Source organism: Triturus cristatus, chromosome 3_1 (genome assembly GCF_964204655.1).
Source record: "Triturus cristatus chromosome 3_1, aTriCri1.1, whole genome shotgun sequence".
Lineage (NCBI taxonomy): Eukaryota > Metazoa > Chordata > Amphibia > Caudata > Salamandridae > Triturus > Triturus cristatus.
Genome location: NC_140583.1, coordinates 864531372 through 864559321, shown reverse-complemented (window position 1 = coordinate 864559321; position 27950 = coordinate 864531372). Strand labels below are relative to the sequence as shown.

The 27950-nt window shown below is 42.1% G+C and overlaps 1 protein-coding gene across 3 annotated transcripts in view; it reads left to right on the top strand.

Moving 5' to 3' along the window:
- CYBRD1 (cytochrome b reductase 1) overlaps nucleotides 1-27950 on the top strand; it is a 202364-nt gene that overhangs the window by 83236 nt on the left and 91178 nt on the right. The window contains exons 3-5 of one of the 3 annotated variants that reach the window (XM_085645309.1): nucleotides 2668-2822; nucleotides 5361-5645; nucleotides 23079-23324. In XM_085645309.1, coding sequence (XP_085501435.1) covers nucleotides 2668-2822; nucleotides 5361-5645; nucleotides 23079-23082 — 444 coding nt within the window. In that variant the 3' untranslated portion in view covers nucleotides 23083-23324. Of the gene's footprint in view, nucleotides 1-2667; nucleotides 2823-5360; nucleotides 15426-23078; nucleotides 23325-27950 lie in introns of those variants that run through there. The other 2 variants (XM_085645307.1, XM_085645308.1) reach the window with 2 other exon arrangements.

The following is a 27950-nucleotide window of genomic DNA, read 5'->3' as shown; positions in this document are numbered from 1 at the left end:
ACAGTATGCCTGCGTTACAACAGATGTGTGACTATCTAGGTGCATATTTATTTTCTTAAATTCAAATAGTTCTTTGGCAGCTTCCTGAAAAGAAAAACTGTAGCTCTCATTTATAGAAAATGTTATCCTGGTAGGGTGGGTGACGTATGCCTTCTGTTGCATGGAGCATACTAAAGGGCTTCTTTCTAGACCAAAGCGTTTAACCACATCATGTTTGAACTGACTGAGACTTCATAATTTCTTCAACTATTCTTTGGCCAACAGTTCGGTTCCTCCAAAAAGAAAACGCACAGTGGTTACTTCTTTATTTAAAGAAGCCATAGAAGGTTTATGTCCAGTCGCCAAATGTCCAGTCCAGCAAAGAATGTAGAACTGGTTTGGCTCAACTAAATCCTGCCCTTTCAATCCAGTAATAGTCTGCACCGGAGTCATATGAGCCGACTCGTCGATGTAATTGATGATATCAGACTAGAACTCTAGGCGGTAAGAATTCGGGTTAGCAGCAGCTTGGTTTGGAAGGGAACTGGTGAGCTGTGGTCTCCGCAGTTATGTATTTCGAGTCATATCCTAAACAGAAGCGTCTGGAAGAGATGAGCATTAAGAACTCTACCTCAAGCTAGTGTCAGTGGTGATTATCATTACAGTCTCAGCTGGTTGCAGTCTGTATGCTGACTTTAAGTACCCTGCTATCGATCATTACCTTAATAATTGCTGCTGCCATGCAGCAGCCCACCTAGCACATGATGCCAGCCATTGACTTAGTTATTTATGTGGTGAGTGTGGATTTCAGTATCTCCACCACATTAGATCACCGAGGGTGCCCAGTCCTCCGCATCTATGCTAATCATATATCCAACAAAGCAACCAACAAGGACACTTCCCGCAGCAGCTCACCACCCACAACTGACCTAGAACCTCTCAGAAATTCAGTCCAGCAGCAGACACAGTTACTCTTCTATTGCATAAAAGATTTTGACACCATTCATGCCTACCAACACCTGTGGCATGCTGCAGCTCCAATTACCTTTGTGATCCTCTCTGATCCAGAGAAGAAAGCACAGGTACAGGGTGGTGAGGGGATGCATAGGTTACACCTACAAAGCCATATAGCAAAAGGTGTTAGGGGTGTCAACCACATGAGTATTGATCGGAGCCCCTACCTTAGTTAGAATATCATAGCAGTGGCAAATAAAAACCTTATTTTCCCCCAATTTATGGCTTAAATTCTCAGACATCATATCACATGGATGCCTAATCTCTTTGGTGCAGCAGCAAATCCCATAACCTGCCGGGTCCCTGTAGAGACCTGCCAGTGGCCAATATTGATTCCCTATACTCCCAGCAGTGTGCTAAGGTCCAGTACTCGGAGCCTCATCCAGGTTAGTAGGATTAGGAAAGCCAGATGGGGAGGTAGAGCCTTTTCGAACCGTGCCGCAGGACTTTGGAATGGGCTTCCTTGTTCGTTAAAATCAGTAGACCACCATCAATGTTTTAGGAAAGTTTTAAAAACCTGGCTATTTCAGGGAGCCTAGATTTGAAGACTGTTGTTCCCTCTCTATACTTACCAGCGCCAAGACGCTTCGGCTTTCGAGCGCTTTACAAGACTTATATCCTATCCGATTATCACCATGGATGAGAGTTAGTTCACTGGCCAAGGCTTTCAACTATAGATTTAACATCAAAAATTATTCTCAACTTTTCAAAGTTGGGCCTTCCTTCAGAGTTAGAGAAGAGATTTGTTTTGACATGAAATTTGCCCTAGCTGGCAAACGATTCTGTAGCAGGACAATTAAGTTTGCCATCTTGAAGATGGGGGTGATCACCTCCCCGCTCTGCTTATGTTGTTCTGCCTAGCTAGGGGATTTTCACAGTTCGAGGCTCTTGAGTGCTCAGTTAATTCCAGATGGGGGTATTGGCATGCCTTGTGGGGTGTTGAGCCTGTCTCCGCCAGGCAGTCCAAATTTGCACTGGCACACATTACTAGTGATTTAGAGGGTAATAGGTACCGGAAGGCTATAATGTTGACTTGGTTTGGTTGTGGCCAAACATAATGTAGCCAGAGCTTGGAAGAATTTAGTTTGTGGACTGGAAGAGGAGACTTAATCGATGTTTGATCCTGGAGAAGCCTATATTTGTTTCAAGTGGTTGCCCATATAAGCATAGCAAGATTTGTAGAAACTGGGCCCAACAACAAGGTATTGTGCTTGAACCCAGTCCCGCACGTTCTTAATCTTTGAATAATGAGATGCGCACCTTTGAGACTTGATGAATTTGGAGTGCAATTGTGCTTACGGGGATGATTGGGAGTGTTAAGTGCTAAAGGAACTCTTTTTCTCGTCTAGATCTGGTATCTCAGGATGAAGACCTGTCATTTTTTTTTCTTGTTTCCTTGTATTAATGCTAAATGGCAATAGAGTGTTTATTTAAAAAAAATATTTGTCATCTTGGAAGCTGAGCTCTACCCTGCACACCTTCCTAGTTTAGGCCATAGAGATTATTAGGAAATATTTGTTACTATTTGATAAATGTGCAACCAGTTATCTATAACAATGTTTTATAATGAAAACAAACACTTGGAGGGTTACATTAAATTTGACTGTAAAACATGTTATTGTGTTTTTCCAGTGCATTTCCTCAAAACAGTCGTATATGTATCATTTCTTTTAGATTCTTTTTGGATTACTTGTTTACCTACTTCCCTTCGCTCCATTGTCTCTGCGTGCGTCACTAATGCCATTACATGTCTTCTCTGGTATCGTCATATTTGGAACAGTGATTGCGACTGCTCTCATGGGATTCACAGAGAAACTCATATTTACCTTGTAAGTATATATATTTTTATGTGCACTCTTCTCTTTACCAGCTACATATATTTTTGCACCTAAAATGTTATTAAAGTGACTCTTTATGATATATAGTGCTGGATTAATTTGAATAACTTCTTTGGTTCCTTGTTCTTTTGTTTCAATGTTCGTATATTCTAAGCGGAGTTGTTGTGATCACATCCTTCCTTTCCTTCCCAATAGATATAGATTGAAAACGTTTACTTAAACGTAAACATAGAACTTAATTTAGAGTTTGGTTATCCATGTCATCTATTAGGATATATTGTGACCTCAAGATAGCGCCCTTGTTTTTACTGTGTCAAGGGACCATTACCCTTTAAACACTTCCCTGGTTCCCTTAGACTTTAATATTCTCACCACCCTATTTTTGGGTGTGTGAGGGCGCTATGATATGACAAATTGTATCCCTCGTGATCCTCATGGTCAGGCTACTGATTTCATGCTGATTAGGGTCGCATTTGTCCCTCAGGAAGAACTACCCCATTGATATGCTATGGCTTATTACAAGTTCATTATATATTCTATGGCACTTGTAATAAGGCGTACAGGATATTATTACGTTATGACGGAGTAACCTATTGTCCAAACTCTAAATCAGGCCCATAGCTTATATGCCACAAGTTGTTACTTCACTTTCAGAGAGAAGACTATTAATATACGTTTGTGGTCATTTAGACACCACTACATAGGAGAGTCCCGCATTCACTTTATTATTATTTATAGTTTCTGAAATAGTCTCCAGCCATACTCTCATTTAAGAAAGATTAAACTTCAAAAAGAATGTAGAACAATCGAGGGATAAACTCTGGAAATGTGGCATTTTCCTTATGGCACAGGCCTGGCAACACCCTGGTTTAAATTGAGCATATCATTCGAAAACCCTGGAAAGTTTTTCATAGTTTACTTCATCATTAGAGGTTTTGCAGCTATGAAAGCTGGCAATAATGTGTATGTTCTTTCAACTGAAACAATCTGAACAGTGAGTTTTTCTTCATTTGATCAATACAATTATTGTTCTCTTATTTGCAAGATCACAAAAGGTAACAGCAAAGGCACATCATCTGTATTGAAAACATGTAATTGTGGATTATTAACTGTTTGATCAAACTGACATCTGTGTAAAGAGGTGAACTGATCGAGAAGTAATCTTTGCACTTTTATAATGTAGTTGTGGAACCACACTTGTCATACTTTATGTTTTAAATGGCAGAATAGAAATGCAATTTGGATTTGCAAAAGAATGTCCATTCATTGGCCTCTTCTGCAGAACCTTGCTAATCTGCGGTGCAGCACTACTTCTCTAATAGAGGTCCTTTCGTCTTTCATCTGTGGGTAGACCATGAAGACAATAGATTTATCCAAGGGCTGCTATTGGTTCTTCAAGCTCGTGCTGTATCTCAGATGATGATGACTCTGACGTACATCCAAGGGCTCAAAGCAGATCTCATTTACTTCGTCCAATGCTTAAAGTCCTTATCTGAGAGACTACGGAAATAAGCCTATCCTAATCTTCTTTCCCATGAATCAAAGACATTCAGGAAAGATGGCCACAGACTGAGACTATGACACCCTCCTAAAGACCTTCCAACCCTCTGGACAGTAGATCTACTGGTTATACTAGCTGCACCCTCATTAAGAAGAAAGCAAATATATAGCGCCCGTGGTTCATCACGGAGATTAAAGCATATAACTACCAGAACCTTTCATTCTAGTAGAAATGGAGCATGTAACAACTGAAGGTAGGTAAACGTGCCTATGGACACCGGTTAGCTGCCTGTCCATATGCTCCTGGCAACTGGAGGAGTTCTGGCACAAGGAAAGCTTAGATGCTACTTTCCATGCTTCTCAGGAGCTTCGCTCGGATTAAGCAGCCTCTTGCAGCTCCTAATGAGCTAACATTAAAGCATCAATCACAATGTCTTCTAAACAAAGTTCCTTTTCAGACATATTGCCCTGCCCAAGAACTGGGTCACTGATTAGGAACAATTAGTTCCAAGGTTAGTGTACTTTAGAAAAATCCTCAGCCACACAATAAGAAACCATAACAAACGTGAGAAATAAAAATAATCGTTAACAAAAAAACGGATTAAAGTTTGGGTAGAGTTAAGACGGAAAGCTGGATATATTGTCTTTCAAAAATGTTGTACGTTGAATGACATTTTTTTCCTTGTGACTGCCTAAATAAAGGTCAGCAATATTCAGCTCTTTCATTGTGTGCCGTGTCCACCTTTCCTTTAAAATGTTTGCTTCTTTATGTTCAGCTATATTGATGTGTTTTTTAAAATCATGTTTCTGGTTAATTACTGTGGTGCAAGTGTGGTCTTTAAAATACAAGATAACGATTAATTATTGCTTGTCTATCTAAATGCCGAGTAATGCATATTCTTTTCTTCCTAATTCATATCACTGGATGACAAAATTATATTTTCAACCACTTTGACACATAAAAACTGAATCACTCTCTAGGGGGAATTACAGTTTTGTGTTTTATAAAATCATCCTTTTTTATCGCAGGAAAAGTCCAGCCTACAGTACTTCCCCACCGGAAGCCATTTTCGTGAACACGCTGGGCGTTATCATTCTCATCTTTGGGGCATTCGTAATGTGGATGTTGACCAGGCCACAATGGAAGCGCCCACCAGAGGCAAACAGCAAACTTCAGTCTCCACATGGGGAAGCCAACGATTGCGCAGAGAATGAATCCACCGCAACAGACTGCATCAACGCCGACAAAACTGATGTTGAGTACAATAGTGAGGCGGCTGCTAGAAGAAGGAATCTGGATGAAGCGGGTCAAAGGTCAACTATGTAACATTATGTCAATGTACTTGGGTGTTAAGACATAAGCTAAAATAATACTTTCCAACCCTGATCTTCATAGAATATGTACCCTTAGGTCATACATGTTTCTTTTCCTGAGTAAAGGAGTGTTAATATGTACATTATTCTATTCTTACTTACTAACCCTTACACGACTACTCTGTGCAGCTGGTTTGCACACAGTAGTTAAACTTCAAAGAACAGTGAATAGAAAGGAATCCATTTTATCAGTTAGCCTGTGGCAGTAGTTTGTATTGTTTAATTAAAAATTCAGATAGCAAAGTTGTAGTATTTTAATGAACCATTAAATATATGCTATGCAATGCTTTGGGAAGTTGGAGCAAACCAACTTATCTGCATCCTATCCTCCAAAAAGATAAAATGTGACTTTAAATGCTCTACTGGAAATTGAGAATTAGAATGAGATGCATGGATTGACGCAAATTAACTGCATCTCATGTATACTGGCTGATTAGTTTGCAATTGATTGACACCGTCAGTATCCGACATGCTATGAATAAACAGATGAGTTAGCAGATGAAACAGCCACTGATGAGGAGCATATATCATTGTAGAATTTAGTACAAGAGTACAGTAGCAGTATTGATATTGGTGTTAGGAATACAGATTTGAAGGGTGGTGCAATCGAGCAGGAGTTTTTTAAAGTTTCTTATCACAAAAGTATATAATTTATATATCACTGGCTTGTTCTTACATTTACAGGTGTACCAAAGATTAGCCTCTGCTAGGTATTTGCCCAAGGTTTATAGTTACGGATTAGAAACTACAGAGGGGCATTTCTCAGATGCTGATTTTGGTTACAAATCGCGGCAGTTCAGAAAATAGTCATTTACTCATGTAAATCGATGTTACTTGCTCACACATTTGTATTTTTCTCCTTTATTGGTGAAAAATACAAGAACCACAAGGATACGTGTGAAAAAACCCAGCTATTCAGCTTCATATATAACTTGGTCCAAATACGTGAACAACGGCAAAAAGCCACCTACGTCAATTGGCACACCCATACATGCGTACAAGTGCTTTTGCATACTTCTACTGCCACTTTGTGTTTCATGATCTAAAGAAGTATATAGGTATGTGGAAAAGAGTTTTGATTGAAGCAGGTATGTAGTCACCTATGTGTGTAGTTAAAACACACACATGCAGAGTATTAGGGAAGGTGTGGCTTATGACTAATTCAGCGCCTGCGGGTAGCGGTAGAAGTACAGTGAATGCTGTCTCACCGTTTGCTTTGTAAGTTGAACCTTTCTAACTCCTAATATGGGATGTAGAAAACCACAGTGACCTATTAACTCTTACTTGGCAGATTCACAAAGAAATTGCAGATGTGGAAGCATGACTCGTGTATCAGCAATTACCTCATTTAATGGAATCCACTAAAATCTGTGCTAATACGCCTATTTGATTCACATCCAGATTTCTACAAATACATATTGAGAGAAGGGTGGTACTTGCGTTAATTGCAGATAATCCCAATTTACAAACAATACATATCATGCTCTGTCCTGTTTTGTAATCATACCTTCGAGCAACATACTCCTAAAACATCTGATGCAAGGAAAGTAATCCTAAAAAGCATCTAAAACCAGCAATTATCTTAAACCATTATTTAAAGCAGTCTTACGTTGGCTAACTGATCTTCTTTCTGGCAACGCAGTTTGCACTGACAAATATTACACAAATATATTAAATGTGAATAAAATTAATTTAATTCGTAAAAACACCTTTGCCGAACTGCTTAACATCTGCTTGTTCAGATTTCTAGGGCAGTACCTGCTTGTGAGAATTTATATCTTATATATTGCTAATTTCTGTAATGCCTTAGCCCCTGTGAAGCTACTGTTTGTTGATCTAGTACTTTCGCGCTGATGCTGAACTTGATTTCACTTGTGTTCTTCAAATTATGGCTTCTTATTTATGGATTATATCTCTAGGATTAACTTCTTAGTCTTTGTAAGCTGGTCAAGTATTCCTGCTAGATACCAACCGTAGACAACGCAGACCTCGTTGTTTCTCTGCTTGTTACTACAATCTATTTTTGTGTAAGCTTGAACGCTGTGTCAAATTACAATTGCAAAATACATAGGTGTGCACAGACATCTTCAGCCTATCAAACAGCTTTTTATCCCTCATATAGTATCAGCAGGGGCCGGCTCAGGTAAGTGCGGTTGGGCGTGGCAGGGCGTGGCGGGGGGAAGCCAACAGATGACTGAATAGGTATTATTTATTTATTTAGTTATACCTATTCTGTCGTCTGTGTACTCCTCCCTCCCCTCCCAGCCTCCCACTCCACTCCACCTCGCCTCACCGTGTTTACCTGTACCGGCCACCGCTGTAAAGTATTCAGATCACTACCCTGTTGTTGTTAGTCAAGGTGCGAGCTTACTGGATGATGGAGCACGTGTTTGCTCACCATCCTCGATCTCACTTTTGACAAGGTTAACCAGAGGGAACATTTGTCTACTTTCCATTTTCCTGGGATGGAGGGTCAAGCCTTCAATTTAGTCGCTTCTTAACTTTCTGGGTTTATTAGATTCATCCAGATGAATTCTGCCTTATTGGTTTTGGTGGGTCCCAGTGTTTGGTGGCATATTTGTAAATTTTTTGCATCCACATTGGTGCCACGTTTGTCAATTTTTTTCCATCCACATTGGGTAGGGAACAAGTCCTGGTATTGCCTTCCATGTTATCTGTCTGTACACACCCTGAGTCTCTAGGTCGGCTACTCCTAGTTATAATTCCCCTTTTCATGGGGTTTGCCCGAGATTTTGATCCTATTGTTATCCCCGCACACCAATCCATTTTCGGCAACCTGTAAGTGTCGAGGTTGGCTCTATTGTATCTCTCCACCTGCATGTTGATGATCTCCAGATCTATCTTAGGTGTCCTTTGTTAAACATCAGCACCCGGGTGATTGACTCCTGAATGGGCCTTGATTGTCTGAAGCATCATCCGTCCGTCTTTAGTTTCTTCTAATCTCAGCCTACACCTCTCCTCCTTCATTGTCCAAAAATGGCTTATTTCTGTTCACCAGTTGGCCACATGGTGAGGTCTCCGATACTTGCTCTTGATTCAGGGTTGTCTTATAAGCCCCACATTTGCAAGATCATGCAATTGTGTTTTTACCAAGTGACAAAGAATTACAATGATTACTAGCTCATTCAGATGTTCATGTTCTCTTTTTTAATTGAATGACCTTCTCCTCTCTTTGGCTTACTCTCTGCTGCACTCCCTCCTCTGAAATCTGTTTCATAAACTTATGCCTGTCTGAGTTCTGAGAGAGAATGTATGTATGTATGTTAATGCACTGTCTACTCTCATGACGCCTCTCTTCTTACAGCCTTTAACGCCCAGTGAGGTAAGCATCACCAGCCCCAGCAATATACAGCTTACCATCAGGACTCCACCTTTGGCTTTTAACTTTTGATTCCTTGCCTCCTCCTGTAACACAAGCTCACCACCCTCACAAATGAAGTCAGTCCTCTGTGCTGCCCCACATAGCCATCACAAGTTTCCCCCTCTGCTGTTTTGTGGGGAAATATCTTGTGAGAACTCCTGAGAGAGCATTCCTTGTTTCAGTTCAGATAGTTCTCTTGGTACACATCAGTGCTTATTTTGTAAATAAGTTCCAGGGCCCTCGTTAGGAGGCCACTGCATTTTGCACCACCAATCACCCCTGTCAGCGCTGCCAATGACTGTACCAACACAACTACTAACCATCACACTATTCCAAGTGTGACAATTCGGACCATTCCAACCTCCAAAAGCTAGCTATGAGAATGGCTTGGGTGGCAGGTATTAGTCAATTTTATAGTATATTGAATTTGTAAACAACTGTTGTTGTTGTGCTCATCTCTAAATTAGACAAACAGCACCACCATGTAACAGACTGTCATATGTGCCGGTGTTGACAATAAAGTTCGAGTACCGTGCTCTGGAAACTCCCGGCTCAAATGAATCACTGCTACATACCATGTTCTGAGGCTCAATTATGCTTTGTCGGGTGAGAACTCTGCCCTGGCATAGAGTTCCTGGTTTGAGAGAGATGAGCACTGCACAGAGCTCAATACAGATCTGACTGTTCAATGTATCCCCTAGTCCTACCCTGTCTTCCCGAATTCTTTTTTATTGTTTTGTAATTTGTCATTGTTTTATGTAGTGCTCCACTGCACGTCTCCTGGGGTTAGTGTGAGCTTAAAAGTGCCATCCAGTGAATGATGTTACACTTGGTTTTACAAACCGACCATACATCAACAAGCAAAAGTGTGTTCTGCAACCTTTATTACTGATGATTGTTGATGAAGGCAAGAATGGGCTATATTCTTTCTTTTAACTGGGTGATAATTTAATAAATGTTTGAGAGAGTTTTAATGCAGGACAGTGGCTCAAATTCATGTAACACACTAATTTGACATTCTCATAGAGATTTGCTCATGGCAAACATGAACACATATCCACATGATTTCTTCTTATCCTTTGAGAAAAGAGAACATTAATCCAATTAAAAGTCCTTATATACCAGAGGACAACCCCTTGAATGTTGTAATGTCTGTTACTGGATGACTTTTGTCCCTACACAGTTTAGGCCCTCGTTACAAGTGAAAGGCTAAATACCAACCCTTGTGTGAACATTTGTTTGCACAGGGATCAGAATTATGAGTTGTATGATCATTCCCCCTCATGGAGTCCTCCTCCTCCCAGTACTGAACTGTGAGGTTGTTCCCCTCCTCTGACGGGTGTACCATGCTTCAAAATGCTGTTACTATTTTAACACCCTCTTTTTCTCATTTTCAAAAGTTTTTCTTCTACTTTATTCCATGCATGACCATAAACAACCCCTCTACCCTCTCCTCCTCCTGTTTGTTTTCTTATCATGATGGCGTGGAGCACGCCTCTTCTTTACTTTTATAATATATGCTGTTTATTTCTTTAACGCTTCACTGAGTGTGCGGTCCATTGTATTTATGACAGTTTGAGATGTGCTGCCTACCCATGTGCTGGCTGGGGCAGGGAGGCGTATCGTGCCTTAAATCGAGCTGAGCGGGAGCACAGTGCAGGTATGACCTTGCTAATTTGGCCACAAGAATTTAAACACAATCAAAAACGCCAGATATAAGATTGATATTGTTTAGCCTTATTTCTGTGGTTTTTTTATAAAAAGGTTTTATGATTCTTTCTGAATGTATTTGGTGAATCAATTTCTCGTGTATGTTTCTGAATGAATGTATGAAAGAGAATAAATGAATCGTATGGTTGAAGTGAATGAATGAACGTGGTGGGTTGTCAAGTCGTTACAGTATTGTCTATTAAGTGTTTTTTCGAAGTTTCTGATTGATTTAAAATTGGAAGGTTAACAATTTGAAAACTAAATTAAAGAATTGATCTATTCATTTGACAAAGTATATTGTCTAAGGTTCATTTTGTTTCGTTCAAAATGCCTACTCATAATTGATAGAGAGTTACGAAGATACTTGCAGTATTAGCATTCTGTTGTTATTTATTATGTTTGGCTTAGCTTTACTGCCATCAGCCAAAACCCAGTATTGTTATTGGTGGAGAATAATCTGAGCACGCCTCTTCTTTACTTTTATAATATATGCTGTTTATTTCTTTAACGCTTCACTGAGTGTGCGGTCCATTGTATTTATGACAGTTTGAGATGTGCTGCCTACCCATGTGCTGGCTAGGGCAGGGAGGCGTATCGTGCCTTAAATCGAGCTGAGCGGGAGCACAGTGCAGGTATCCTGGACTCATGCCAGTGTGTTTTAGGTGTGCACCGGGCGGGGTAGGTGGCTGATGTTATTAAGCAATAACATCGTGTGAGGAGACATCTTCAGACTCGGGTGCAAGGGGCGTCTGAAGAAGTACTGCCGATATCTAGAGGATATTTACAGTTTCCGATTAAAGAGGCTGTGGACAATGCCTTGCAAAAGCCCATGGCAAAGCGCCTGAGGTTGAATGATGATGATCAGGATATGGATTCTCAGGGGAGAGCCATCCAACTGCCACAACTAAAGGAGGTGTTGAAACAAATTTGAGGCTTAATAGGATTTAAGAAAAAGGCTCCAGATAAAGAATTATTGGCCCAGTAATATATATCAGATGATATATCATTAAGGCAATTACTTTGAAAGAGTGGAACGAAAGTGACAAAGCTGCCATTCCCAGATTTCTTAGCAGGTAGTATGTGCTGGAAGGGTTTTCATTGAAGTGTTTCCCTCTCTTTTGAAATTACCTTCCTATTGGGACTTTTGTCTCAGAACCTCTTGCTCGCCACACGATTTCCCAAATGTTCCTCAAGTGAGGTGCAGGCTCTGGTAGCGTTGTTGTTCCCCAGAATGCTCTGAGGACTTGACAATGGCACCCGTCGACAGGCACATTCAAGGTGTCCAGTTATTCGAATTTGCTGTATACCACAGCAATTCATCCAGTTTTGGTGTACATCTTTAAACATTTGCAGTTCTCTTATTTCCTTAGCCTACAGCTGTGCACAGTGATTGAGTAATGATGAAAGTTCCAGGCAGGCGTCTTTTTCCTTCCTTAACTTAACAATCCTCATTATTGGAACAAAGTCAAAGTATGTGAATGTGTGGAGCAAGGAGTCCAGGAAACAGTAAAATAGAGGCACTTACCCTCATAATCAAAGAAACAACATTTCCTCCTCCGCTTGTTCTCCAGAGAGAAGGAGAAGAATCAAAAAACCTTCGCACAAGGGTTCATTCTTCCTTGAGGCCCAATGCCCTAGAGTCCTTTTCTAGCTCTTGAAAACTAGGAATTTGCTACATTCGTTGCAAAGTGTGTCGGAAGCATTTCTTTCCCATTATCTTTGGCCTACTTAGGTTCAAACGCAGATCCTGTGAATCTTCCTTTTAATAAAGGCAGACAGGCATGTATCCAGAGGGAAACCTTCAAAGATTTACTGGTCCAGCTGAAGGATAACTTTTCAGGTCTGTCCACTGTGCTTGATACCTCTACAGGAGTGATCAGTCAGTACCCTCAATCTCAGTGTTACTACTCCATGATGATGTCAGGGATGTAATATATAGGGAATGGAAAAATCTAGAAGTTTATGCATTTGTGCTTACTGGTGAGGCTGCGTGCACTGGGAATGCTTGGTTTGAACAGCCAGAAGCTTGTCAAGTGAACTCCCTCCTCTCCTGTTTACCAAATTGGCTTTAGGTGTGTCTGCAGATGTTTAACCAAGGTACCTTGTTGGTCCTACAATGGGGTCTGCTCTAAAATACTGGTGGTCATGCACTTTACAGCCCCTGTTAGAGGATTCTTAAGCACGGACTGAGAGCTCTGGGTTTTTATCAGAACTATTGAAAACGGCAGCATGTGCTACTTCTGTCAGACATGGCGTTGGATGTAATTCAAGCTGCAGCATTGACTGCAGAGACACTGGCTAGTAGCTTATTATATGTAGATGTGATACTGGAAAATGATGTCTGCACAAAGGAATACTCTGACTTACCATTCAGAGAAAAGAAATATGCGGTTGTGCACCAGGGTGCCCTAGAAATCATAGCATTTAAAGATTGAAAATTATTTACAGCCAGTGTTACGGCCAAGGGGATCATATGGGTTTGGGAGAGAGAAAGCAGAATCATAATTCGCCCCAGTAAACCTTAATCATTTCATAGGTGGGAAAATCATTGAATTCCTGAAAGTGGAGCCTCAGCTGTCCAATTTGAGGCATCCGAGAGACTCCTTATCCGGCAACTATGTACATGATCATAAATTGTTCTCACCCTACTTTGTACAGTTCTGTGGTTCTTGATGGCTGTTTTGCTTTATACAGACACCGTTCACTTTGTTAATGAATGCATGCTATATTTAGGACTTAATCTTTAAGCATTAAGTTGATCAGGTATTTATGGTATGCAGGTATCAAGGAAAGATGAGCTGCCTTATGCATCCACATCAAGCTGGTGACCACTTTTGGTTACCACTTTACCATATGAGTATTCATAGATGAAACTGCTGCCAGTTTTTCAAACCAGATGTACAAGAGAAGTTGCTGCTTTTTGGACAGAATTGTCTGGGTTTCACATGGAGGGCATTGGTCGCACAGCAACCTCAACCTCCATACTGAGCCTTGTTACTCACTGTTGACTCAAGGTGAAATCTGCTTCTGATAATGCTCTCTTTTGCTCAGTGGAGCTCCAGGTTGTTTCCTATACGTAGGTTTCTTTGTTCTACAAGTCCACCACTGCCACAAGTTTAAAGCATTTATACCTTTGAACGCAGCTGACTATCATTTGTGCTGTGCCTCATTACTCCTAATTGATTTACTCTGTAGAGCATTTAAATTATAGTCACATCATGTATCTAATTTCGTCTATATGATTATTTGTGACTATACCTTGAGAATCGTAATTGATTAATAGGGGTCAACAACTAACATTCCCTAGCCAAAACTGTCCTGAGGATGGTCTCGCGTACCGAGGATATCGGGGACCAAAACGTCGACTGTGCTTTCTCTTTGTCTTCATAAATTTCCTTGTGGATCTACGTCTTTGAATCATTTGTTCTATACAGAGGACTAATTCCCTCACACAAGAGTCGACTTTATCATACATTGCTTCATGCTTTACATTTATCCTTTTTAATTAACCCTTTCCAGATGTGATTTTATATATGATTATTTCCCATATTTTGTGCCCTTTGTTCTGTTTCTAATATCTGATCTACATTGTAAAGTATTTTTTATGAAAAAAGCTACCTTTTTCACATAACGCCTGTTTTCTTCTATATCAGATTTATTCTATTTATAATAATGCATCCTAATCTGTTTTATATGATTAATTTGTGATGTCACCCTCTGGGATATTGAATTAATACTTCACATAAATCATCCCTTTGTTGGCCATTCACCTTGACTCGTATTTTTTTTAGCAGCAGAGTTGTACATTCAACTTAAATCATAGGCTTTAACAAAATTATGAAGGCCATATATATGCCTGACAAGGAAAGGTATTTATGCTTGTGCAAGTTAAATAGAGAAGTTCCTGCTTATAATAGTACAGAATAAAATCCTGCAGAAATTATGTACATTGTTTCGTACTGTGCAGTTTTTCTAACTTGGATGTTCAGTACACAGATCAAATATGTGAAAACAAATTAAGTCATAATAATTACACTTATAAATAAGTGGGTTGATTTAAAAAAAAAAATGTTTTCCCAAGGCGATAGGGTGTGTTCTTGTAACTACATGGAGCCAGAGAACATATCTCAAGCATGTCTTCATAACAAGCCACCTTTTCAATATCACCTGGTTTACAGTATCTGCACCAAATGCCAACACAATAAAGGCAAATGTTTACATTCTTTAAAATAGAAATATATTTTGTGATTTATTGGCAGTAATGCCCTTTGGAGTTGAGATTCCTGACATGTAAATGCCAGAAATGTGCTTTCCAGTTATTATTATTATTCCAGATTTGGATCGGTCTGTTTAGTATATGTGCCTTCACTGAATTAGTATGTATGCAAATGAGAGATTCCTAATCATTATGAGTAATGTCAGAACATTTATAAATATTTCAGTATGGGAAGACGCTTCACCTCTTGCTTATGGCATATGTTATATGGAGAAAGTGCTTCAGGAGTCAAATCATTTAAGTGTATCTCCGTATGTAATGTTTTGAAAATAGAAGTGAACAACACCATGTTAATGTGCAATATATTTTAGTAAATGTTAGGTACTTCTTATTAAACATGACTTTTATGCTTGCTGTGGTCTTCAGTCTGTTTGAGAAGCCTTGACCTTACCTAACCGTTGATTGTGAATGCCATTATTCAGTCTCTTAAATTGTTTCTAATAATGGTAATGAGCTAGCTCATTATAAGAAACACATGCATCCCTTGTCCCAGGTAAAAATTTAACATCAACACCTCTGTAGGCATTTTCTTAATTTGTTTGAGTTGTTCTGAAGTTGACTGCTCTAAAGTTAAACACATCATTCGAGTTTACTCCAAAACCGAAGCCATGTAATTGAAATTTAGATAGACACTTTCCTCTATGCAAACAAATGGCATCACTTTTATTACAATAGGTTGACCTGTACATTTGTATGCAATCTATTTACAACTATTTGGCTTGGGTTAATGGAGCTCCAGAGCTGCATGGCACAAGTTTACAAAAGTTTGCTATTCATCCAGGACCTGTAAAAAAGGCGGGCATACCTATTAATGGCAGACTGTATGCTATTCAGATGGAAATTAACTTTAACTACATTGCATGTCCAAGAGCAAATTTCCAACTAACATCTCTATGCATTTTTGGGGAAAATACCTATTTTAGAAAGTATCCGCCATTAGGAACACAGTGTCATCTACTAATGTGAACATCTACTAAAGGGGCATAAAACGTGATCTTCAAAAGTGCATTAAAATTAAACCTATATCTCCCTATATGCTTTTTATAACACGCATTGGCCAAGCCAACAAGTTCTGCTTTTTGGCTGCCAATGCAAGATATATGTTTGCAAATGCTTTTTGCCAGTGTTCTGCAGCAGTGATGTTTAAGTGTGCATCTGCCCGTATATGTTACAATGCTACTGTTGGAGCGGGTAATGCTAAATTTTGTATACCCTCCCCATTTGCATGTCTATACTAATTAGAATAATCAATTAATTATAATCGTATTGTGTTTGAAGTGATATTTTAATCAATCATACTAATATATGAATTACACGTGGGATTTGCATTTGCATGGCCTAATTAATACGTAAATTACATTTTGCAGCGTGAATCTTTCTGGATTCACTATGCTGTGCATTATTCCGCGATCTGTGGTTGGGTCCGGATTCGTAGTCTGTTTTCTCTTTTTTTTTTGTAGCCCAGGTGGGCGTTGACGTCCCACCATTTGGTGTACCTCTCGTGACGTCAGCGTGCTTCCTGCGGAAGTCCCACCTTGGAGGCGCCATCTTCAGATTCTTTTTTCCGACGTTGGGTCTGGATAGTCATCGAGAAGCTCCAGAGTTTTTTAACGAAGAAAGAAGAAAAAGCACGAGTTTCATCGAAGAAAAATTTATAGAAGACTACAGAGAGGAAGAACATACATCCGGGACGACGAAGAAAGAGCAGAACCTCGAGACCTTCGACGTCCAATGGAGAATGCGCACTCAGAGACACTGAGCGCAGGAATGGACAAAACGCCTTTTAAATTCTGCCGTAACTGCAACCACAAGTACGCGCAGAAGGACCAACACCCAGTCTGCAACCTGTGCCTGCCCGTCGACCACGAGAGCAAGGACTGCAACGCCTGTTCCGCCTTCACACCGAAGACACTCCGGGTGTGAGAGCGACAGAGGATAGCCAATTACAAAATGGAAGGCAAGGGTAAGGCCCCGTCCCTGTACGACCTGGGCCTCTCCACCGACGATGAAGACAACATCGCCGAGGGACCTGATGACTTCACGGTCGCAGAGACCGATAAGAAAACGTCTGACAAGGCAGGAGAGATGCCGAGTACGAAACCCCCGAAAGGGCCCCGAAAACCTGAGAGTGACTCTCGAAAAATAGTCTAAGTCCTCGAAAGGAACACCGGTGCCGAAAATGTCAACGACCGCTAGTGGATCCAAGGATGAAAGGTCCAGCGGATCCTTCGAGAAGGACTCCCAGGTGCCGAAGACTGCCGAAAAACAAGTTTCGTTGAAGCAGGCCCATGAGGTGGGGCGTTCGACAACGAGGGACAAGGCTACGCCGTCGAAAAGACCAGCGCTCGACGCCGAACATGCCTCCGAAATGGAGAAGAGGAGGCTCGAGGCCGAAATGGAAAGCATCCTTCAAAGGAAGAAGGAGTTTGACGAGAAAATGAAAAAATTCACAATCCCAACGAAACCGTCGACGGTGATCGTCGCGGTCGAGGGAGAGGAAGAGTTCGACGCCGAAGAGCAGTCGAAAAATCCTGAAGAGGAAGAAGACCCCTACTATGAGGGAGAGGAAGAAGACGAGGAGCAGCAGTCGATCTAAGGCTCGGCGCCGTCGACGACGCAAGACCTGGAATGGCAGGACATCGACGCCGAAAATCCAGAAGAGCCCGTGGAAACCTATCCTTCGAGGCCTTCGCCGCCTGATGTTATTGGGGCGTACAACATGGTCATCAAAAGCGCTGCAGCAGCTTTTGGCGTGAAATTGGAGGAGGAGAAACCGAAAGCTGATTTTCTACTCGAAACACTGCTCCCCATCCAAACTAGGAGTCAGTTCCTCCCCATGCTCCAAAGCATCATGAACCAAGGGAAAGAGGCGTTCAAGGACCCAGCAACTTGCAGATCCATCACTCCCAGAACTGAGAAGAAATACAAACACTCCTCACAGGACCCTCCATATATCAAAGGATCTGTCACAGCAGACTCCATTATTGCATCCACGGCCAGGAAAAGGGCCAATGTCCCGGCTACCTCAGGACCACCTCCTGACAAGGAGAGCAGAAGGATGGATCTTTCTGGGAGAAAAATCGTGAGAATCGCGGCAATGCACTGGCGCATGGCGAACTCCAATGCCCTACTGAACAGGCACCAGTACCAACACTGGGATGAAATGGGGGACCTAATCAAACCTCTCCCCAAACAATATCAGCAGAGAGCTTCCCATCTGGTGGAAGAAGGGAAGAATATTGCGAACTCCTGCATTAAGACAGCATTGGACGGGGCAGACACATCAAGCAGACTGATGGCTATAGGAATCACTGAAAGGAGACAGGCCAGGCTCAGGATTTCAGGATTTAAACAAGAGGTCCAAAACAACATACTGAACATTCCTTTCAATGGAGAAACGCTGTTCGGGGCTCCGGTGGACGAAAAACTCACCCAACTTAAGAAGGAAAATGAGACCGCAAGGTCCATGGGGGCCCTGCAATTCAGAGGGATGAGAAGAGGTACCCCAGCTCGGAGACCCTACGGAAGGGGTGGAAACCAGCCGGGAACGTCACACCAAACATTCCAGCAAACCCAGCAGGGGGAGAGTCACAGCCAACAGGGGCAGCGGAAGCAAAACTGGCAGTACCAGCCTCGAGGCCAGTCCTTTTGTGGTTGGGGAAACGGAAGGGTCCAGAGAAGAAGAGGGGGAGACCAACCCTCATCCAAGTGACTTCTCACGGAGAAAAATGCTCACCCACAGGATACCCCCGAGGGTGAAACGCAAGAGAAGAATAGTGAAGGGGGTACACAAAACAAACGCCTACGAGCATACAACACCAGTAGGCGGAAGACTGGGACTTTACCTTCAACAATGGCAAAAAATAACAGACAAGTGGATACTCAACATCATACAGTACGGGTACTGCATAGAGTTGGAGAAACGGCCCCCAAACAAGAGACCAAGAAGAAGGGAGCGCTCTGGTCAAGAGCTAGCTCTACAAGAAGCACTACAGCTATTCCAAAAGGAGGCCATAGAACCTGTACCATTCAAAGAAAGGAACAAGGGGGTGTACTCCAACTACTTCCTGGTGGCAAAGGTGGACGAAACACTACGACCCATCCTGGATCTACGATTCCTAAACAGGTACATAAGGACGCAAAAATTCAAAATGACATCCCTACAAGAAGTACTACCACAAATAAGAGATGGAGACTTCATGTCCACCGTGGATCTCAAAGACGCCTACCTTCACATCCCAATGAACAGGCGCCACAAGAACCTGCTAAGGTTCAACATCAACAAAGATCACTACCAATTCACAACCCTGGCATTCGGTCTCAAGTCCGCACCAAGGGTTTTCATAAAATGCCTTGCAGCGGTAGCAGCATACCTACGGAGGGAAGGGATTCATGTGTACCCTCGCATCCGACGACTGGCTAATCAAAGCGAGCACTCACGACAAGTGCGAGGAACTCGCTGAGCGGGTGACAAGAACACTAACGGACCTGGGGTTCTCTATACACTGGGGGAAGTCCTCAATGGAACCGGAACAGGTGAAGATCTTCCTGGGGGCGCAGATCAACTCCATAGACAAAACGGTGATGCCCAGCAACAAGACAACTACAGCCCTGCTGAAGGAGACGCGTCTCTACCAGAAGGGGCGAGCTCTGACAGTGAGAACAGCGAGCAAGATCATGGGAATGATGGCTTCATGCATTCACCTAGTCCCCAATGTACGCCTATACATGAGACCATTCCAAGAATGGCTGCAACAACAATGGTCACAAGCAAACGGAAGTTGGGAGGATCTAGTGGTTGTAACGCACGCAGTGCAAGAAGAGATAGCATGGTGGAACAGGGAGAACATGACTATAGGGAAGCCCTTGTCACCACTAGGCCTGGGCGAAAATTTCGTTCCGTTCGCGGAAATTGCCATAATTTGAAATTTTCGCGTTCCGCGGAGAGCGCTAAAATGTCAAAATTTCCGCTTTCCGCAGCTTGGCGATAATTTGTTTCTTGCTCGCGCTGTAAAATAATACATTCTCGCGCGTGATCGCCTTACCTGAATCCCTGCGTTCTTGAGTTTTCTTGATCCGGTCGCGTTCTCCATGAGATGTTGGATTGTTTTTAGCCATTTGTGCTGTCTCGCGACAGTTCGCGCCCGCAGTGACGTCATGCGTCGCGCGATCACGTCTTTCTTCTCGCGATCATGTACCGCGAGACAACTCAAAACAAGATGGCCGCGCCCGCGAGCAACCACATGGGTAAGTTGGCGACCCGCAACCATGCAGAAAATCTCGCGAACATGCGGGAAAAAAAATTCTGCATCTTCGCGATATTTCCGCTTGTTTGCGATAATTTTAAACATTTTCGCGATAATTTGCAAAAGTGGATTTCGCAAATTCCGCCCACCCCTAGTCACCACCAAGCCCAACGGTGACCATCACCACAGACGCATCTCAGATAGGATGGGGAGCACACATGAGCAAGCTCAGAGTGAGGGGTCTGTGGAACCCAGCAGATGCAGTCAAACACATCAACTACCTAGAATTGAAGACCGTACTGCTAGCCCTAAAGGCCTTCCAGGAAAAACTGTAGAATCGGAAAGTGTTGATACAAACGGACAACACTACAACAATGTTCTACATAAACAAACAGGGAGGGACGCAATCGTTTCCCCTATCCAACCTAGCCCAGGAGATTTGGAGGTGGGCCATCCCACTCAAAATAGACCTGCTGGCCATACACCTACCAGGAAAGGACAATGTGGAAGCAGACTGGCTCAGCAGGCAGACTTCGGCATCCCACGAGTGGGAGCTCAATGGAAAGGAAACGCAAAGACTATTCAGAAGGTGGGGAACACCAACAATAGATCGGTTTGCAACACACCAGAATGCAAAATGCCAAAACTTCGCATCCAGACAACCAGAAAAACAATCCCAGGGCAATGCCCTATGGATAAGTTGGTCAAAAACATTTGCCTACGCTTTTCCACCGATACCACTGATACACAGGGTACTCAACAAATGCAGGACCAGCAGCATGACGCTAATCTAGTGGCACCACAGTGGGCAAGACAAACATGGTACTCACAAATAGTGGAAATGGCACAAGGGCCCCCACACAAATTCGCAAGAATAAAAGACTTACTCTCCATGCAGAACGGAGAGGTTCTACACCCAGAGCCAGAGAGCCTCAGCCTAGCGGCTTGGTTCCTGAAGACTTAGAGTTCGCACACCTTAATCTACCTCAAAGCACTATGCGAGTGCTACGGGAGGCAAGGAGGCCAACAACACGGAAATGCTATGGGGAAAAATGGAAAAGGTTCACAATGTGGTGCAGCAATAATAAAATGCAAAATAAAATGACCAGGGAATCAACGGTGCTCAGATACCTCACACACCTACTAAAGGCTATACTATGCTCGTCCTCGCTTAGGGTCCACCTAGCGGTGATCGTAGCTTACACACGAGGTGAGACGGGGGGGAAGTTTCTTTACCTCTTGAGTAGTAAAAAGATTCCTCGAAGGGGCAAAAAGATTAGCGCCACCAAAGAGGATGCCGCCACCGGCATGGAACCTCAACGTAGTCCTTACGGAGCTTATGAAGGCGCCCTTTGAGCCCATCCACAAAGCCTCTCTACAAATGCTGACAATGAAAACAGCCTTTCTGGTGGCAATAACCTCGCTACGCAGAGTAAGCGAACTGCAAGCGCTAACGCTGCAAGAGCCCTACATCCAAATACACAAGGACCGAGTCGTCATGAGGACGGACCCACACTTCATGCCAAAGGTGGTGTCATCATTCCATATGAACCAAACAATCCAAATTCCAAGTTTCTTTCAGAACCCAGCAACAAGCGCTGAAAGGGCACTACACACTGTATACGCTAGAAGGGCAGTGATGCACTACATCGAAAGAACCAAGGAGCACAGGAAAACAAAGCAGTTCTTTGTGTCCTTCGCAACCAGCTTCCTGGGTAGACCAGTGACTAAAGGCACCATCGCAAGATGGATCGCACTAACAATACAATCCTGCCACAATCAGGCAGGGCAGGAGCTATTGGAGGGGGCACAGGCCCACTCCACAAAGAAAAAGGGGGCAGCAATTGCCTTTCAGGGAGCAAACACACCCATTCAAGACATATGCCTGGCGGCAACTTGGGCTTCAGTGCACACGTTCACTAAGCACTACTGCGTGGATATACAGATGAACAAGGAAGCACAAGTAGGACAAAGGGTGCTTCAACATATACAACGACCAACGCTCATCTTCCACCCAACCGCCGCAAATGTAGCAAACCGCTACAAAATCTATGCACAGCGTAGTGAATCCAGAAAGATTCACGCTGCAAAACGAATAGTTTCTTACCTGTCAGTGTAGTTTTGCAGCTTGAAGATCTTTCTGGATTCACTAGCGAACCCAACCACCTCCGCCAAAAAGATGAGGCAGGAGAGCAAGGTGGAAAGACAAATAACTAAAACGAGAATAATAGTGAAAAGATACATTGGAATGAACAATAGCAAAACGCCTAGGGTTGAAAAAAAACCAACAAGAACCAAAAGGGGAAAAAAGAACCCGAAGATGGCGCCCCCAAGGTGGGACTTCCGCAGGAAGCACGCCGACGTCACGAGAGGTACACCAAATGGTGGGACGTCGACGCCCACCTGGGCTACAAAAAAAAAAAAAGAAGAGAAAACAGACTACGAATCCGGACCCAACCACAGATCGCGGAATAATGCACAGTATAGTGAATCCAGAAAGATCTTCAAGCTGCAAAACTACACCGACAGGTAAGAAACTATTCGTTATGTACGCATACTAATATTAGAAAATTAGAAGATTGCATGTTATATGTTGCTTTTGTGATGTAATTGTAAGTTGCATTAAATAGTGTGTATAAACGCTTTGAATGTTGCGATCATGCTAGATAATTACATACACATGAGGGAATTAGTGAGGGTTTAACATTTTAATAGCCATTTCCATGTTTTAATTAAGTTTTGTGTTTGTTTTACTTAAGTTGACCATTCGGGCCTTCACAAAGATGGCTGCCCCTTTGACACAACGCATTAGACGATACTCCACGAGGTTCTGGGTGAAGTGTGCCTGCGTAAGAAAAGATAGCAGTGGCCTCCTCCTGACCCCAGGCATGCTGTACCCACCAAGGTCATCCTGGGAAAAATGCCAAACCTGTAGACAAAGGACTTTCTTTAAAACCGGAACCAGCAAGTGTGATGACTTAATAAACTAAACTGTTTGCGAACTTTACCGACTGACCCCAAATCCACCAATGAGGATCGTCCAAAATTGATATTTGTTACAATTATATGTTGATTTTTCCTATATTGCATATGGCCATGTCTGAACTGGGGTGGTGGAGTGAGCTAAAGAATGGTGATGGATTAAACCCAGGTCAGTTGACTGTGGGTGAGTGTTTGATTTGCTCTAACGCTCCGTCCATCATCCCCTTTGGTATCGCTTTGTTCGCCCTAAGGTGGCAGGGTATGCCCAGACGTGGGTCCCTTGCTCACTGTGCCACTGGATTCAAGATAGCCTGGCTGACAAGGGTTATGAACCCGAAACCGGTCCCAGGATGCTTGTTTCCGGTCCAGGGAAGACATGGCTTGGCAGTTCAGGCTGGACTGTTCCCACTGGGGGTGAGTTTTTGATTTGCTGTAACGCTCCGTCCATCATCCCCTTTGGTATCGCCTTTTTCCTATAAAAATACCATAGAATAGTGAGTAGGGGCTCGCTCTTTTTGTTTCCCTGACGTTATGCTGACGGAGAGGACGGTGACGCTGCAGGACAGGTGTTTCCCTGACTCTTTAATGGACTGAATTACTGCCCAATTTCCTGATGAACTGAACTCGACAAATTAAATGGGCATAGATGGACTGGTACGCGCTAATGGTCTCAACCCCATCTATGGGACTGTAGCATGCTGCAGGACAACCTGATTGGCTTAGAAGACGACAATTAGCCAGAATAGGTAAATATGGTGATTTGCGGTTTGAATGACAGTTCATTTTTAATTGCATTAATTGAGATAAAGCTTATTGAAATCGACAAACATGTTGGGTTGTTTTATTCATAGGGAATGTTTAAAATTCAAATGTAAATTAGGGAATTAGAAGATCATCTTACCCGCAACTAACTTAGATCTATCGAGTCACATGGAAGGGATATCTAGAAAGTTAGGTATAGGATATGGTGAAGCATAGTTATGTAAATTTATTGTTCCTTAGGTTATAAGGTATTCCTTTCATGTCAGCGTTTGGAACAATCCTCTCTCAGAAAGACAGACCAATGAAGTGTGAATGTTGGTGTTATGGGCCCCACCAGTGAATGTATTGACTGAATATGTTAGTGAGATATTTGGTCTGTGACGAAGGGAGAATTTTGGATTCCACGCTGCATCAGTTTTTCTGGTAGCAAGATGATGGTTGTTATTGTTTGGGTTTGGTGATTATTGCTTGTACATAGCTTATTGGTTATTGATTGGTATTGGTTTATGCACTAACACTTTATGTTGGGTTACGTCGAGTTTTATGTTATTTGCACGGCTTCTGGGATGTAGGAAGTCGGAAGTTTGTAATGGTTTCGTAGTAGAGCAGAGGTAAGCGCAGCTCTCGGGAAAGACGGAATTGTTGTTGGCCGTAGGTACACGGGGAAACGTGTGACGAGGGAAGTCGCACAACGCATTGTCTGAGTTCGATTCGGTAGCATCGTCGTGTGTTGCCATTAGAGAGATTTCCTGTATGAAAGAAGTTTTTATGATAGCAAAGGTTATCTGTGAAATTTCGGTCTTGGGTACCAGGAGGCCAGAAGGTACTCTGATAACGCTTATCACTGAAAAGGTAGCAGGTGTTCTCTGAGCTTGTTAGAAGGAAAGAGTAGAGGGAAGTGCTACTTTGTTAAGGAGTGTTATAATTCTGTAGCAGGACAGATTGTTCGCTGTTCTCGGGAAAGACAGAGTTCTGTGTGAATGTACTACGATTTTACCGTGTGAAAGTGCGTGAATGAAAAGGCATTCCGGTTAATTGCGAAACTAGGTTATTTCTCAGGAGCATTGGGTCTCCAGTTAAGTGTCTTAATTGTAGAGAAGCGGTTAGCTAATGCTTGCTAGAAGGGTAAGGTAGAGGGATGTGCTACTTTATCAACGGAAGTAACGATTCCGTAGTAGGGCAGAGGTAAGCGCTGCTCTCGGGAAAGACTGAATTCTTGTGAAAAAGATCTTTTTACTATTCCTTGGTTAGCGAAGCGGACAATGGTGGCGTTTTTGTGTAGTTACTACCAGCTTTGTTAATTTGAAAAAGTTTTGAAAGCTTACCGAGAAATGTTTGTAAAGGAGGGTTCAGTAGAAGTAGGAGTAGGATCAGCGGCGGTTGACGTCAGAAAGACCGTGCTGGGATTGGCCAGTTAGCTGGTGACGTAGACGCTCCTGATTGGTGCATTAGTGTACGCTGCACTGGGATTGGAGAATTACAGGGTGACGTAGACGCTTTCAATTGGTGTGTTAGTGTGAGTCGCGCTGGGATTGGAGAATTACAGGGTGACGTAGATGCTCTCGATTGGTGCGTTAGTGTGAGTCGCGCTACGATTGGACAAAATAACAGTACAGTTGTAAGGAGAGACTAGCGATACACGGAAGACAGAAAATGAATTACAATCCACCGGAAAAAGAGAAAAAGTCTTGGTTTGGTAAAATAAAAAGGTGGTTTAAAAAGGACAAACCAATTGTGACTAGAAGGACAGTTACTTCCCCCACCGAAAACCCCCGCATCCTTTATGGTGGCAAAATATGGATATCATACTTGTATTTGGTTAGATAATTGGGTAAAATATACAAGGGACGATGGAGTCTTGGCTTTTCCGGAACATGGTTCATTTAATTTGGCAGTTCTGAGAAACTTAAGAGAGAAAATGATGAATTTAGAACCAAGACCTAGACCGACGCAATTTGAGGCGTTGACAGAATGGGAAGATGAGCTGCATGAGCGAGCGAGAGAGACAGAGGAATGGTGGAAGATATAGGTACATGTTTGGTAGACAGTACGGACATGAAAGTCATGATGATCGGATGAGAAGGTAGCGAAATGCTAGTATAACTCAAGGTTTGTTTCCTGTAAGAACTGCGATGGACAATGGAGGACGAAAATGTACAGAGAAAAGACATAATGTAGAATTGAGAGGGCATGGAGTGAATGAATCGGAGGATGAGGTTCTTGATGACATGTTTTATAAAAGTCCACCACCGTATCGACCAGAACCAGAAATATTAACTCCAAGTGCCCCAATGAAAGAAACATTACGAATTATTAAGACAGAACCAATGTCACCAGATTTAGAGAAGAGTAACTCCATTAAAGAAATAGAAAAGAATTCAGAAAGTAGAATAAATGATGAAAATTCAGCGGAGTTGGCAAAAACCACTTTAGAATTAACAGAGAAAATAAGAGAATTGACTAAAAATTTGGAAGCTGTAACAGTTCCACTAACGATAGGTCCAGTAATGCCTATTTTTGATAAACAAAAAGATAGCGAACATTGTTTAACAGTTCCTTATAAGAGCCATAGACGGGTTGAACAGCCAAAACAGAGCCAAAATGAGATTCCATGGAGACAGACAATTAGTATATTCGAACCAAATGTTTCAAACAATCCATTCATAAGTCAGAATTTTTCTGAAAAGAGTAGGACGACAGTAGAGTCATTATTAGAACCACAAAAGAATTCGGAACAAGATAGCATAGAAAAACCAGTGGGACCATCTACAGAAGAATTAAGTGAATGGCTAAGAAGTATGCAGAGAAAAGACAAAGAATCCCAATCAATAGATGTGGCCAAGTTACGAATGGTGCTAGAAGTTAATAGTAGGAACTATTTTCACAGAAAAATTAAAAACTTACCAAGATGAGGAATTACTATTTTTGTGCAAAAGTGTGACATGGAGAGCGAAAAATCTACATGAGCGACTAGAAGAAGTAGCAAATGAAATGGGAATAGACATTGAAAAGGTAAAAGCTTTGCAAAAACCATATCGAATTGATTTAACTGAAAAAGATATTGAAAATTTGAATACCACAGGACGGATAAGTCAGATTAAGGAAATAATCGTCTTGTTGAGAAAATGGGGAGATGTGGAAAAATGTAAAGGCAGGTGGTACAGGAAACGTGATGATGCCTCAGATAAAACATTTGCAGCATTTCCTGTAAGAGAAAAGGAAAAGGTAGTAACAGAATGCCCTATAAGGGAGATTCCAGGAGAGGGATACGTACATGTCCCATGGACGAGACAGGACATTTTGTCTTTTACAAATGATTTCCCTCGACTGCGCGAAAAGCCTGTCGAGTGGTACTGACAGGTGGACAGATTTGTAAAACTGTCTAAAGTATTCTGGATTGATTTGAATAGTATATTTGATATAATAGTACCAGCAGATGTATGGACAGAGTGTAAACTGATGATAAATTGGCCAACTCAGGAATACCCTAGGGATCCAAAACAGGGGCTCCAGACCCCGAGGTAATGAAGAAATATGAACAGGTTATTGCATTTTTGAAAAACAAAGTACCTCCTAAAGAGACAGATTGGGTAAAAATTGACCGGACACATCAAGAAAGTAAAGAGTCAGTACATGCATATTATGAAAGGCTAATACTAGCTTTTAAACAGTTTAGTGGAGATGAGAATCTGAGTGAAAAGGATTTGAGTCACTTTGTATACAGGTTTGAATATGGTCTACGTCCAGAAATTAGTGAAATGATAAAACAACACACTGTTGATTGGCAAAATAAGAAAATAAATGAAGTACTGAGACATGCTAAATACTTTAGTGATGAAATTGAGGCAAAACGGCGAAAATTGAAAGAAAGGCTATGTGGGCACAGG